We start from the raw sequence: 12,129 nt of genomic DNA on the forward strand, positions 1-12,129 counted from the left end.
TGGTATATGGTGAGACAATTCATGCTATCTGAGGTGTTTAAGAAGAGAAGCAGGGCTGCAAATGATATTGCTAGAGGTGTTAGCATACATGTCTAATTTAGACGTTTTTTTATTTTAGCCGTTTAGTTTTCTTTACTTAAATTTTGAGTTTTTCTCTGTCATTCTGTGTACTTTGAAGGAAAAAGGAAATCCTCCTATCTTGTAGCAGTTGTTTAAGACAACCAACAAAATGTGTTAAGCTGTTTTGTATTATTTTTTTGGAAAAATTTCAAGGATAACTCGCAGCCGTTACTTTTTAGGTGTGCACTGGATAACACGATTACTGTACAATAACTTATAAACCAAATATGAGACGTAAACCGCACTAGACAAACCCGATGCAGCGAACTCTGACTGAGGAGGCTGCTGGTCCATTTTGTATTATTTATTGGTGATTAATAATATATTTTAGTTATAAAAAAAGTTCTAAGTACTAGTAACGAAAATAATTTCTTGTGAAGTAAAAAATAAAAATTACTTACAATAAATTCACCTATGATACAATTGTTTAATTTATGACTTGGTGGCCTTTACCGTGTTCAATGCAAATCCAAATTTGCATTAATAACTAGTAGCTTGACAAAATATAATTTTGTATTGATTATCCTTAAGTTGACAAAATCTTATTTTGTACAGTATTAGTACTATTTCGACGTTGACAATTGAGAATAAATCTTTTTTTTTTCTCTTATTTATATGTGTGAAACCGCTACTTTGCGTGATAACGCTAAAAATTCTTTATTAGATCCGTCCCTCCTTTGATTATTCCTCGTTCCCTCCTTTGAACAGTTTGCCTTCAAACAGAAGCCCCCCCTCACTCCTTTGAATAGAGAAGCAGCAAACATTTATTGCTCCTCTGCACCCCACGATCCTCCTCCTTCTTCATAGCCTTTCATTTCACTCTAACATAAACAGAGACTACTACAAGTTTCGTAGACAATTTAAGAAGGAAAAGGTTGTTTTTTTTACTTAAATCATTCTATGGAGGAAGGAGGAGGGCTGGTGAGGTTGAAAGGGTGTGTGAAGAATTACGACTGGGGAAGACTGGGGAAGGAATCTCGTGTTGCGCGCCTTTATTCGCGAAATAATGGTGACCATACTATTGAGCAGGACAAGCCTTATGCGGAATTTTGGATTGGTACTCACGATTCTGGGCCTTCCTATGTTGTGGATAGAGCAGCTGAGAATGGATTGGCGTTGACATTGAAGAATTGGATTGAAAGCAACCCAAGTGTTGTTGGAGATAAGATTGTGAACAAGTGGGGTACCGACCTTCCTTTTCTCTTCAAGGTTTGCTCCCTTCAATCGCTTGTCTAAGAATTCTTGCAACTCTACCCATCTGAGTTACTGCTTTCGAAATTTTATATTTGGTAGATTTCTTAATTATAACTGGATTGTTAGCCACTTTCCTTTGGAATCGTATCAAGTTTTGATTTTTCATTATTTGCTCTCCCGTATAATTATATTCCTCTATAATAGCTACTGATTCAGGGCCAAATTATCTAATATTCGGTTTCAATTCGAACATAGATTTCATTTTTAAGCAAATAATTAAAAGAGATTTTGATACTAATGAACTACATTAAAAGTAGTGCAGTTTTAAAAATCATATGAAAAAAGTGCACTCTTTCATGTAGTAATGGAGTCAATATAAAATTAGAAGCAGAAACACCAGAGTTGAGAGTACTCCAAATATCAGATAAGGAGACAATTCTATTTATCTAAGTTGATACACTTTGGATGAGCTAAATCCCTTTGTAGTTGTCTATCAGTATGGTTTTGATAAGTGTGTAATGTCACAGGCGGATTCAGAATTTTAAGCTTATAGGTTCCTACTACAAAAGCTTATAGTTTATGCAAAAGTTAATGGGTTCACGGGAACCCATAATATTTGATCTAGATCCGCCCCTGTCTAACGTGTGTCGACTTTTAGGTACTTTCTGTTGCAAAAGCTTTGTCCATACAGGCCCATCCAGACAAGGATTTGGCCACTCGTTTGCATAATGAGCTCCCGGATGTTTATAAGGATGACAATCACAAACCGGAGATGGCATTGGCATTGACAGAATTTGAGGCCTTATGTGGATTTATAAGTCTTGAGGTACTCAACATCTTTGTTGTTTTGTAGGTCTAGTGAATTTTTTAGAATTATGTTTTCGTACTCCAGGGTAAAGCACATTTGAGGTGCCCTTAAATTTACAATCCGGGTAAAAATGAGTTCTGCCAGAGTTAAGAAATTTGTTTTCTTTATATTTATGTAATATTTTGGGTTGCGTTTTAGAGGATGAGGTGCTTCGGTGTGGTAGATAAAAACCCCACCTGGCTGCTGCCATGTACATAGACCTGTCTGACTTAAAAGAAAAAGGCGTTACTGGAATTGTTTAAATTAAAATTTTGTTTTGGTCTATAATATTTGCAATTTTTTCAACTTTGAAACTGGCATAGTTACATTTGCTACCGGTTTGCCATCCATATTCTGTTAGACTGCAAGCCTGGAAAAGCTTTATCCTGGTCCTTGATCTTATTGTAGCATAAACGCTAATATTGCATATAGAAGAATGGTGTAACTTAAACTTATTTTGGCTCACTTGAGAAGCAGTATCTGTTGTGCTCTTTAGCTTGAGATAATAAATGGACTTAAACTTCCATGAGTATATGAAAAACGAAAAGACAAGTTCGATGTGATTTAACAAATACGTATGAATTTTTTTAGGAGCTTAAGATGATTGTTCAAACTGTGCCCGAGATTATCGAAGTGGTCGGCAATGCACACGCAGAGCAAGTATTAGACTTGAATGAGGATGGTGAAAAGGAGAAAGTTAAATTAGTGCTACAATCAGTGTTTACTGAGATAATGTCAGCAAGCAAGGATATGATTGCTGAAGTGATAGCCAAGCTGATTAGTCGCCTACACATAAAAAATCAGGTAAAGTCATAGTAGTCCCCGGTCAACTATAAGTTAAGATGTGTTTGTAAATCTCAGCAGTAGTTGTAACTCTTCTTTTTGTACTTTTGCATGGTGGAGACTAATTCTTGTGGACGGTAATTATGACTTTTTCATCTTTCATGTTATAGGCAAGGCAGCTGACTGAGAAAGAACAAGTGGTCCTAAGACTCGAGAAGCAATATCCAGCTGATGTTGGTGTCTTGGCTGCATTCTTGTTAAATTATGTAAAACTCAAACCTGGTGAAGCTTTGTATTTAGGGGCAAATGAACCTCATGCTTATATATATGGTGATTGTGTTGAAATCATGGCAACATCAGACAACGTGGTACGTGCTGGCTTAACTCCAAAGCACCGGGATGTTAAAACTCTAAGCTCAATGCTCACTTACAGACAGGTACGAACTGTCACAGACACCATTTTTAGGTCATTCTTTAAAATTGAACTGCTTGATTGGATTTTGAGTATAGCAGCAACCTTGTTATGTACTTCAAAACATTGGGGGTTGAAATAGGTTAGGAAAGAGTTGCATTATTGTGACATCGAGTTACTAACTAATATTAGTTAGGACATTTAGGATTATAATGCATATATTGAGCATCTTTTAAGAGTCTAATTTCCATCAAGAATGTTTTAAGTGTTCAAGTCACTTGTCTTGCCAATTGATGCGTACATTGTTAAACTAGTCATGCTCGTGGAACTTGGTCAATGATATTTAGAACATCTCCTTGTATACCCTATTTGTAGTTTCTATTGGGCTATTCCACAATTTTGGCTGTGTGGGCAGGCTAAATATTTGGCAAGAGTCTCTTAATTAAGTGCAATTAAAATGGTATTGGGTGTCTGCTTATTTATCTACGCATATAAATTCGTTCTTTGTTGCAGGGTTTTCCTGAAATTTTGAATGGTACTGCAGTAAATCCACACACTATGAGGTACATTCCTCCTTTTGAGGAATTTGAGGTCGATCGCTGTATTCTTCCCAAACAATCAACTGCTGAATTTCCTGCTATTCCTGGACCCTCCATTTTTATGGTCATGGAGGGAGAGGGAACAATGACCACATCATCGGGCGAGATTGTTTGTGAAGGGGACGTCTTATTTGCAGCTGCAAACACCAGCATTACAGTAGCAACATCTTCTGGTTTGCACTTATATAGAGCAGGAGTAAGCAGCAGTTTTTTTTGAGAAGTGAGTTGTGTTACATCTGCTAAAGTTGGCTGATCCAACCTTGTAATATAAATGTGTGCATGTATATATGTACTTGCACTTCTGTAAATCAGGTATATAAGCAAAATATCAGTAGAAGGGTGGAAAGTTGTTATAGTTAGCTCATTATACGGGTTCAGTGATACACAATCCCAGATCAATCCTCCACAGAAAAAGAACAAAACAAAAGACAGCAACAATCGTCACGTATCTACATCAGTTGTTGAATGGAATAAGCTTGAGTGTGGAGAAAGTGAAGGAAAAAAATAACAGGTAAATCAGTGAGTTTTTAATCTCCAAACACGGGTTCCTTTTAAATTTTCAGGTCTCAACTATTGTCTATCGGTAGAGTATATTAGAGAAAATAATGCATGCATTAGCTTTGTGTATTAGTAATGCTTTGTTTGGTACACCTTTTCAACCTATGTATAACTAATACAAGCATTAGTTATACACTTTATTTGGTATTATCCTATGTATAACTAATACATAGAAAATCATGGTATTAGCAATACAAAGGCTACTAATGCATGCATTAGCATGGTTAAAGACAAAATTATCCTTAAAGACTATTAAGTTAAAGAATATGGAGGGCATTTTTGTAAACAATTAAATTTCTTAAAAATTATGCAATGCATTTTAATTTTTAATACACCACACCAAACAATGCATAAGAAATAATTTCTGTACAACTAATGCTTGCATTACTAACCCATGCATTAATTAATACTAGCATTAGTAATATATCCTATTCAATAATGTTCTTATGCGCCCTACCAAACGACCCCTAACTAAGCACGCAGGAGGTCCTGCTTGGCACTTCAAGGGCATTCTGGTAATTTCACATGAAATGTAGCAATTTAATTGGATAAAAAGGCATCTTACTCTAACTTCCATATAGATATTTGAGGTACTAAGACCGAATTGACCTTTGCTTTTCTCAACATACATCACCATTATTATCCCAAAGCTTTATCTGGAGAATGTGGGTCCCAACTCCCAAAACTAACTCTATGTTTATCATTTGCCCAGTATACGAGTTTTGTCATGGCCATGTGTTGTTGTAAAAAGGGGTATTTACCATCTATACCCAATTTTTTGGTTAAATTTTAACTTTTACCCGCTTTACAAAAATAATTATAAGTGTACTCACTTTTTGGGTAACTTCAGACATACGGGTTTGAAGTACCAAAAATTTATGTATGAAATTTGAACTTCAAAATGTTTTGCCTGAAGTGTAGCAAAACTTCAAATATTTTTGCCTGAAGTTTGGCCTCACTTGCAAAGGCAATCACGCAAACTTCAATTCATAGTCCAATGGCAAACTTCAGCTCAATAAAACTACAATATGTTTTGGCTAAAATTTTTGTTTTGTAATTGCTGAACTTCAGCATTCTAGGAGCTGAAGTTTGTTTTGTAATTGCTGATCTTCAGCATTCTAGGGCTGAAGTTTGTTTTGTATTTGCTGAATTTCAGTATTCTAGGAGCTGAAGTTTTTGTTTATATTTGTTGAATTTCAGCATTCTTAGAGATGAAGTTCTAAGTCTGCACACGGAAATGAGGAAGATAATCTTTCAAAAAAACGAATTCAACAAAAAAACATATTGTACATAAACGAAATAGTATTAAACAACAACGAATTTAATAGATCATGATTAGCAGCGATTGATGCTGTTCATTTCAAAGATTAAAGAATGAAAAATATTTTCGACATGAAAACAAGTTACTATAAGATAAATTAGAACCAAAAATTAATGTGCATGTAAAGCTAAAATATCTAAGAGGTTAAATTATTGTGAATAAAACCAAACTGAACATAATGGGACAAGCAAATATATATGAATCATCAGGCTAGAACGCATAACCATATCTCAAACTTTAGTATTCATAAAACAAAAGAGGAGAAAGAGGCCTGCAGTTGTTTAAAAAGTGGGTATAAGTTATAACTTTTTAAAAAATAGATATAGGTTAAATAGGGGCAACCAAATAGGACGCCCCGTGCAATTTTTACTTGTACAAATCTTTGAAAACATGGGCCCCCATTTGATAGACGTAGTCTAAAAATTAATTACAGTTTTTATATTGGCATTGTAATTTATTGTATACGTTGTTTTTGTCATACTACTACATTGATATTCTTATTTAATTTTATGGCTATTTGTGTTACTAACTTTATTTTTAATTTACATAACATAAAAAATATAGTTTATTGTTGGCATTTGGACAAATATTTGACAAAGTTGAAAAATAAATTACTTAAAGTTAAAAAAATATAATTGAAAGTTAAAGTTGTGTTTGCACATAAATTCTATTTGAAAACAAGAAATTGAGTAATTATTATTTCAATTGAAATAATCCTCAAAAATTGTTCAACATAACAGTTTGCCACCATCTCCATCGCACCCACTGAACTATGCAACAATATTTTAACTTGCAGCACCATTACTGAAAATTGCTTGTTCTAAATTTTTATCTGATTTCCTAAAATATTAATATTTTTATACTGTTTTGTCTAGAAAACATATTTGTCATCAAAGATGGCAATCTGGATTATGCTCTTTCAATTTTTAAGAATGGAATATAAATTTGGTACTAATATGTAAGTTTAAAGGTAAATATATGTATAACGGTTATTAGAATTTTAAAAAATATTTTAATCTTGTATACCATATACCATTTAAAAGAAAGGTAGAGAATGTTTAAAAAAATATCAAAGCAACTTGGTATAAATTGAACTCACCCAAAAGTGGTCAAACAAAAATTTGGCAACAACATACACAATCTCAAACTGATAAAAAGAAGAGCTTGGTAACACATACAGGCTTTTAAGACACATAAAACCAGTTTACCTGAGTGGATTTCAGCACCTCTTCAAATGCATATTTATTATGTTCCTTTTGTCATCTTGGTGAATTACTTCAAAGTTCAAACTCAACTAAAAGCTACTGAGCATATTAAAATTAAACACAAATTTCCAAGCCAAGCGAAAATATTACAACAGTAACCAATCTCCTAATAAGTAAAGCATGGTATTAACTGTCAAAGTCAAAGACGTAGGGAAAACATTTAAAGGAAATTTAGAAGTTTACAAACATTTAAAGGAAACTAATATACGATGCGCATTGACTCAAGTTGCAGGATTTTGCAAGAGACAATTAAAAGAAAGCTAAGAGAGTAGGAATAGGTGCTATAACGGAGCACCATTTTGTTCTATGATTGAATTGAATTCAAACTTCGGGCGTTACCTCATGTTTCTAGTGGAAGAAAAAATCAGCACAAAAAGATTCAAGAGTCGGACTAGTGGCGGACCTAGAATTTTTAGTCAATGGGTGCTCGAGCAATCACCCTTCTCTGTGTGGGTCTGTCTTAATTAGCCGCAACCTGTAACCTGTGAAAAGAGAGAAGAACCATACTTCTGAAAAGGTGGTTGTCATTTTACATTTAAATGATAAATTCATCATTTTTTTGTATTACTCTAGCTAAATATGAATCTTCTGAATAATTGTACATCAGTCAGTACATGGACATAAATAAATAAGTTCCAAATGAATAGATTACTTCTAAACCATTCTCTGGCGAAGTGTTTTAGCACCCTTTGTGAATCCTCTTAACCCCATGCACCAGAAGACTATCCAATGCACTATGGGTGCTTAATGAACGATTTATATCATATAGTATTAAAATATCAATATAATTATATATACTCATTAGCAGTTTAATGGGTGCTTCAACAGCCACTCTTCTATATGTGGGTCCGCCATTAGGTAGGAGTGATCATAAACGCTAGAAATAAAGTGATAAACATGTCTGTTCAAATATTTAATTACTTAGCACATCTTTCATACTAAGTTCTAATGCAAGAAACATCTTACACAGGTAAAGATCAATAAGAATCTCTACGTAAGTTTTGATCATAATTCCCATTGTTCTTAACAGAATGTTTTGAAGAAACCTTGGCAATAACAGCTACTAACTCTCTATCATACTGGTCATGCTATGGTGATAACTTATTAGTGAAGTTTTCTTTGAGATATCATAAACTTTTATAGATCTATTCTTATTACATATTTCAGAATTGGCTAAATAGTTAGGTGTATTTTTATTTTTGCAATAGATATCTGCAACTTGTTTATACTGTCTCACTTTGCTTAATTTTACACAAAGACTCCCTTTTTCAATCCAGTGTATTTAGTTTATCAACTTCATTTTTGTTATAAAATATAGCTTAAAATATAGCTTAGTACATACTTCTTGTACTAATATTTTATCTTATCAAAATAAAATAGTTATTATTATTATTATTATTATTATTATTATATTTGATAGTAAACTAATGTATAATCATTATACTAGGCATACTAAAATAGTATTATAAGGTAAAACCATAAGCATATATAATAAAGTATAATTTTAATTTTGTATATTATTTAGTATACTGCATGCCACATATTATTTAGTTCATGAAAATTTAACAAGGTGACATCCTTAGCAGCCACATAAATACTAATTTTCTAATAACCACACCATTGCTTATTTTAAATAGTGGTACAAACTTATCTGGTTTAAAGCTCGGACTTGTTGCTGTAGCAGAAAGACATGTCTGTAACACTACATACCTTTTTGAATAAAATCTGGATAATTTTGACAATAGATCATCGAGATATACCTTACCAGAAGTGGAATTCAACCTTGAGGTTAGAGACTTCGTGCTGATAACATGTTATAAAATATAGCTTAAAGTAACAATATAGAATAAGGAAAAACAAGCTAAGAGATATAGAGAGAAAGAGAGGAGAGATTCTTATTTCTTCTTCAATTATGTGTGTATTTTCCTATCTATTACAAGGCCTTTATATAGGCATGAAAAGTGAAGAAAAATATGTCATTAAGCATAGAAATATGTTATTGAATATATCATTAAGCATTTGAGAAGATCATGGAGGAAGATTAGACATCCACCATAATTTGATTTTTCTTATAACACTCCTCCTTGGATGTCCATAGATAATGTGCCTCGTCAAAACTTTATTAGGAAAAAATCCTATGGGAAAAAAATTATAGTGAAGGAAAAAGAGTACACATATTTAGAAATACGCCTTTTGGTTGCTTCGTTAAAAACCTTGCAAGAAAAATCCAGTGGGACAAAACCTTGTAAGGGAAAAAGAGTACAACGCGTATTAACTCCCCCTGATGAGAGCATCAATTCACATCCTTGAGCCTTCGCATCCTAATCTTGTACACTAGTTTCTTGAAGGTTGACGTCGGTAGAGATTTGGTGAACAAATCAGTCATATTATCACTTGAACGGATCTGTTGCACATTGATATCACCATTCTTTTAAAGATCATGTGTGAAAAATAACTTTGGTGAAATGTGCTTTGTCCTATCCCCTTTTATGAATCCTCCCTTCAATTGGGCCATGCATGTTGCATTGTCTTCATACAAAATTGTGGGTAGTTTGTCACACTTCAAACAACATTTGTTTCGAATAAGGTATTTTATAGACCTCAACCATACACATTCTCGACTTGCTTCATGAATAGCAATTATCTCAGCATAATTAGATGAAGTAGCCACGATTAATTGCTTAGTCAATCGCCAAGATATGACAGTGCCTCCATATGTAAACATATAGCCTGTTTGAGATCGAGCCTCGTGTGGGTCAGATAAATACCCAGTATCGGCATAACCAATAAGATCGGGACTGCAATCATTGCCATAAAATAATCCCATATAGGTAGTCTCTTTTAAATACCGCAATATGTGTTTGATTCTATTCCAATGTCTCCTTGTAGGAGCAGAGCTATATCTTGTTAAGACATTAACTGAAAAAGTTATGTCAGACCTTGTAATGTTAAAAAGATACATTAGTGCACTAATTGCACTAAGATATGGTACTTCGGGACCAAGAAACTCTTCATTATTTTCATGAGGTCGGAATGGATCTTTATTTATATCGAGTGATCTCACAACCATCGAGGTACTCAATGGATGTGTTTTATCCATATAGAATCGCTTTAAAATTTTTTTAGTGTATGCTGATTGATGGACAAAAATTCCATCTTTCATATACTCAATTTGTAGACCAAGACGAAATTTTATCTTTCCAAGATCTTTCATTTCAAATTCTTTCTTTAAATAGTCTACTACTTTAGGAAGCTTCCTAGGAGTTCTAATGATATTTAAAGCATCAACATACATGGTGATTATAACAAATTTAGATCCAGATTTTTTTATAAAGACACAAGGACAAATTGAATCATTCTTGTACCCTTCTTTCAACAGGTACTCACTCAGGCGATTATACCACATGCGCCCTGATTGTTTCAATCCGTATAAGAATTTTTGAAGCTTTATTTAATAAATTTCTTGAAAACCTTAATATGCTTTAGAAAATTTTAAATCCTTCAATGATTTCCATTATACGCATAACATATTTTTCTTGTATTGCCAGATTAAAACCTGAAATGACGATATCCACCACAGCAGAACATGTCTCTATATAATCAATGCCAGGATATTTACAAATATTCTTGTGACACAAGTCGTCTTTATGTCTATCGACTTGACCTTTTTTTTTCGCACAAGAACACATTTATACCTCCACTGGCTTTATACTTCCAGGTATTGGGACTATCCGTCCAACTTCATATTTTTCAGGTAAAATCAATTTTCATTGCGTATTTTTCATTTGGCCAATCATTTATCTGTCCAAATTTCATGACAGATTTGAGCTCAAGATCCTCGTCAATATTAATAATATTGAGCGCTACATTATATTAACAATATCGTCGATGATCATTTTATATCGGTTCTACTATTACCCAATAAAGACATAACTTATTGAGATTTCTTTATCTTATTATTTTCAGGTACCTGAGCCTCTCCCATGAGGTCTTATGAAGTGTTATGTCATGGTGCTCTTCTAGAGCACTTGCCTCCTTATTATGACCATCTTGAACATTTGCTCTTCTCCTTATTCAAGGAGTTTTATCTTTGGAACCGATTAGTCTATTATGCTTCATGCATGCCATAGACTCTATTCATTATGAACTTTATTTTATTTGGAGCATTAGCAGCTGAATATGACATTTAGCTTTGGGTCAGCAAATACGCCTGACAATATTTTGCAAATGAATTATCACTTGAACTTCAAGTTCACATTTTTTCGTACGAGGATCTAGATGTACTCATAATAATTCATTATATGCATTACTTTTTCAGCTGCCCATTTTCTTCCCCTATTGTTGGGATCACCAACACATATCCCTAGCCTTATTTGGGGATCCATCTTTGTGCATTGTGGTGGAATAATTAAATCATATAGTACATTTATATTTCTAGATGGAAATTATTTGGTTCCTGACCCTGAACCGATTGTGATAGGGAGAACTTATCATAACTTGGCTAGATGCGTACAAGTGCTGTTGTATATTAAATAATACATCACATACCAAATTTTATTTTGGCAGTTTTGTTCTCATAACCAATGGTTTAGATATAATTGGAGGCATACAATTTCTGCTAAACCAACTTGGATTTAAACTAGTATTATCAAGATAAATCATCATAATTTATATTCTGGAACTGTGCTCTAATAATTTGAGCAATCAGTCTTGCAAAAGCCAAACTGCAAGTTGATAACAAATGCACATGTGACCATAGAATAGATACATCTATTAAAATCATATAATAGTAAACGGTCCACATGGAAGGTGACTGGGCCCATATATTTATCACCTTTTATTTATTTTTAAAAATCAAGGGATTCAATCCCAACCTTAACTGGTATATCATGAGAATAAGCAGCACAAGAGAATTCTTGAAGAATCTTCTATTTCTTCAATATATGCCAATGTAATTCTCAATTAATTTTTCGCATCATAATTGAACCGGATGGTCAACCGGTCATGCCAACTAATATTTAATTCAGTAA

The 12,129-nt window shown here is 33.4% G+C and overlaps 1 protein-coding gene across 2 annotated transcripts; it reads left to right on the forward strand.

Moving 5' to 3' along the window:
* The first annotated feature begins 810 nt into the window (after positions 1 to 810).
* Positions 811 to 4,314, forward strand: LOC104088552 (mannose-6-phosphate isomerase 1-like). 2 transcript variants are annotated; one of them, XR_001967781.3, is made up of 6 exons: positions 875 to 1,329; positions 1,973 to 2,140; positions 2,753 to 2,965; positions 3,115 to 3,381; positions 3,870 to 4,236; positions 4,268 to 4,314. XR_001967781.3 is itself a non-coding variant. In XM_009593253.4 (5 exons), exons 1-5 carry the CDS (start codon positions 1,021 to 1,023, stop codon positions 4,170 to 4,172), a joined length of 1,260 nt encoding a protein of 419 aa, XP_009591548.1. In that variant the 5' UTR covers positions 811 to 1,020; the 3' UTR covers positions 4,173 to 4,314. The 2 variants fall into 2 exon arrangements, 1 of the variants encoding a protein (XP_009591548.1); XM_009593253.4 differs by having other exon boundaries at positions 811 to 1,329; positions 3,870 to 4,314.
* The last annotated feature ends 7,815 nt before the right edge of the window (positions 4,315 to 12,129 follow it).

This window comes from Nicotiana tomentosiformis, chromosome 2 (assembly GCF_000390325.3).
Source record: "Nicotiana tomentosiformis chromosome 2, ASM39032v3, whole genome shotgun sequence".
Taxonomy (NCBI): domain Eukaryota; kingdom Viridiplantae; phylum Streptophyta; class Magnoliopsida; order Solanales; family Solanaceae; genus Nicotiana; species Nicotiana tomentosiformis.

Coding starts and splice junctions, on each gene's coding strand:
- LOC104088552 (XM_009593253.4), top strand. CDS start 1,021: ATGGAGGAAGGAGGAGGGCTGGTGAGGTTGAAAGGGTGTGTGAAGAAT. Junction 1,330..1,972: donor ACCTTCCTTTTCTCTTCAAG/GTTTGCTCCCTT, acceptor GTCGACTTTTAG/GTACTTTCTGTTGCAAAAGC. Junction 3,382..3,869: donor CAATGCTCACTTACAGACAG/GTACGAACTGTC, acceptor TCTTTGTTGCAG/GGTTTTCCTGAAATTTTGAA.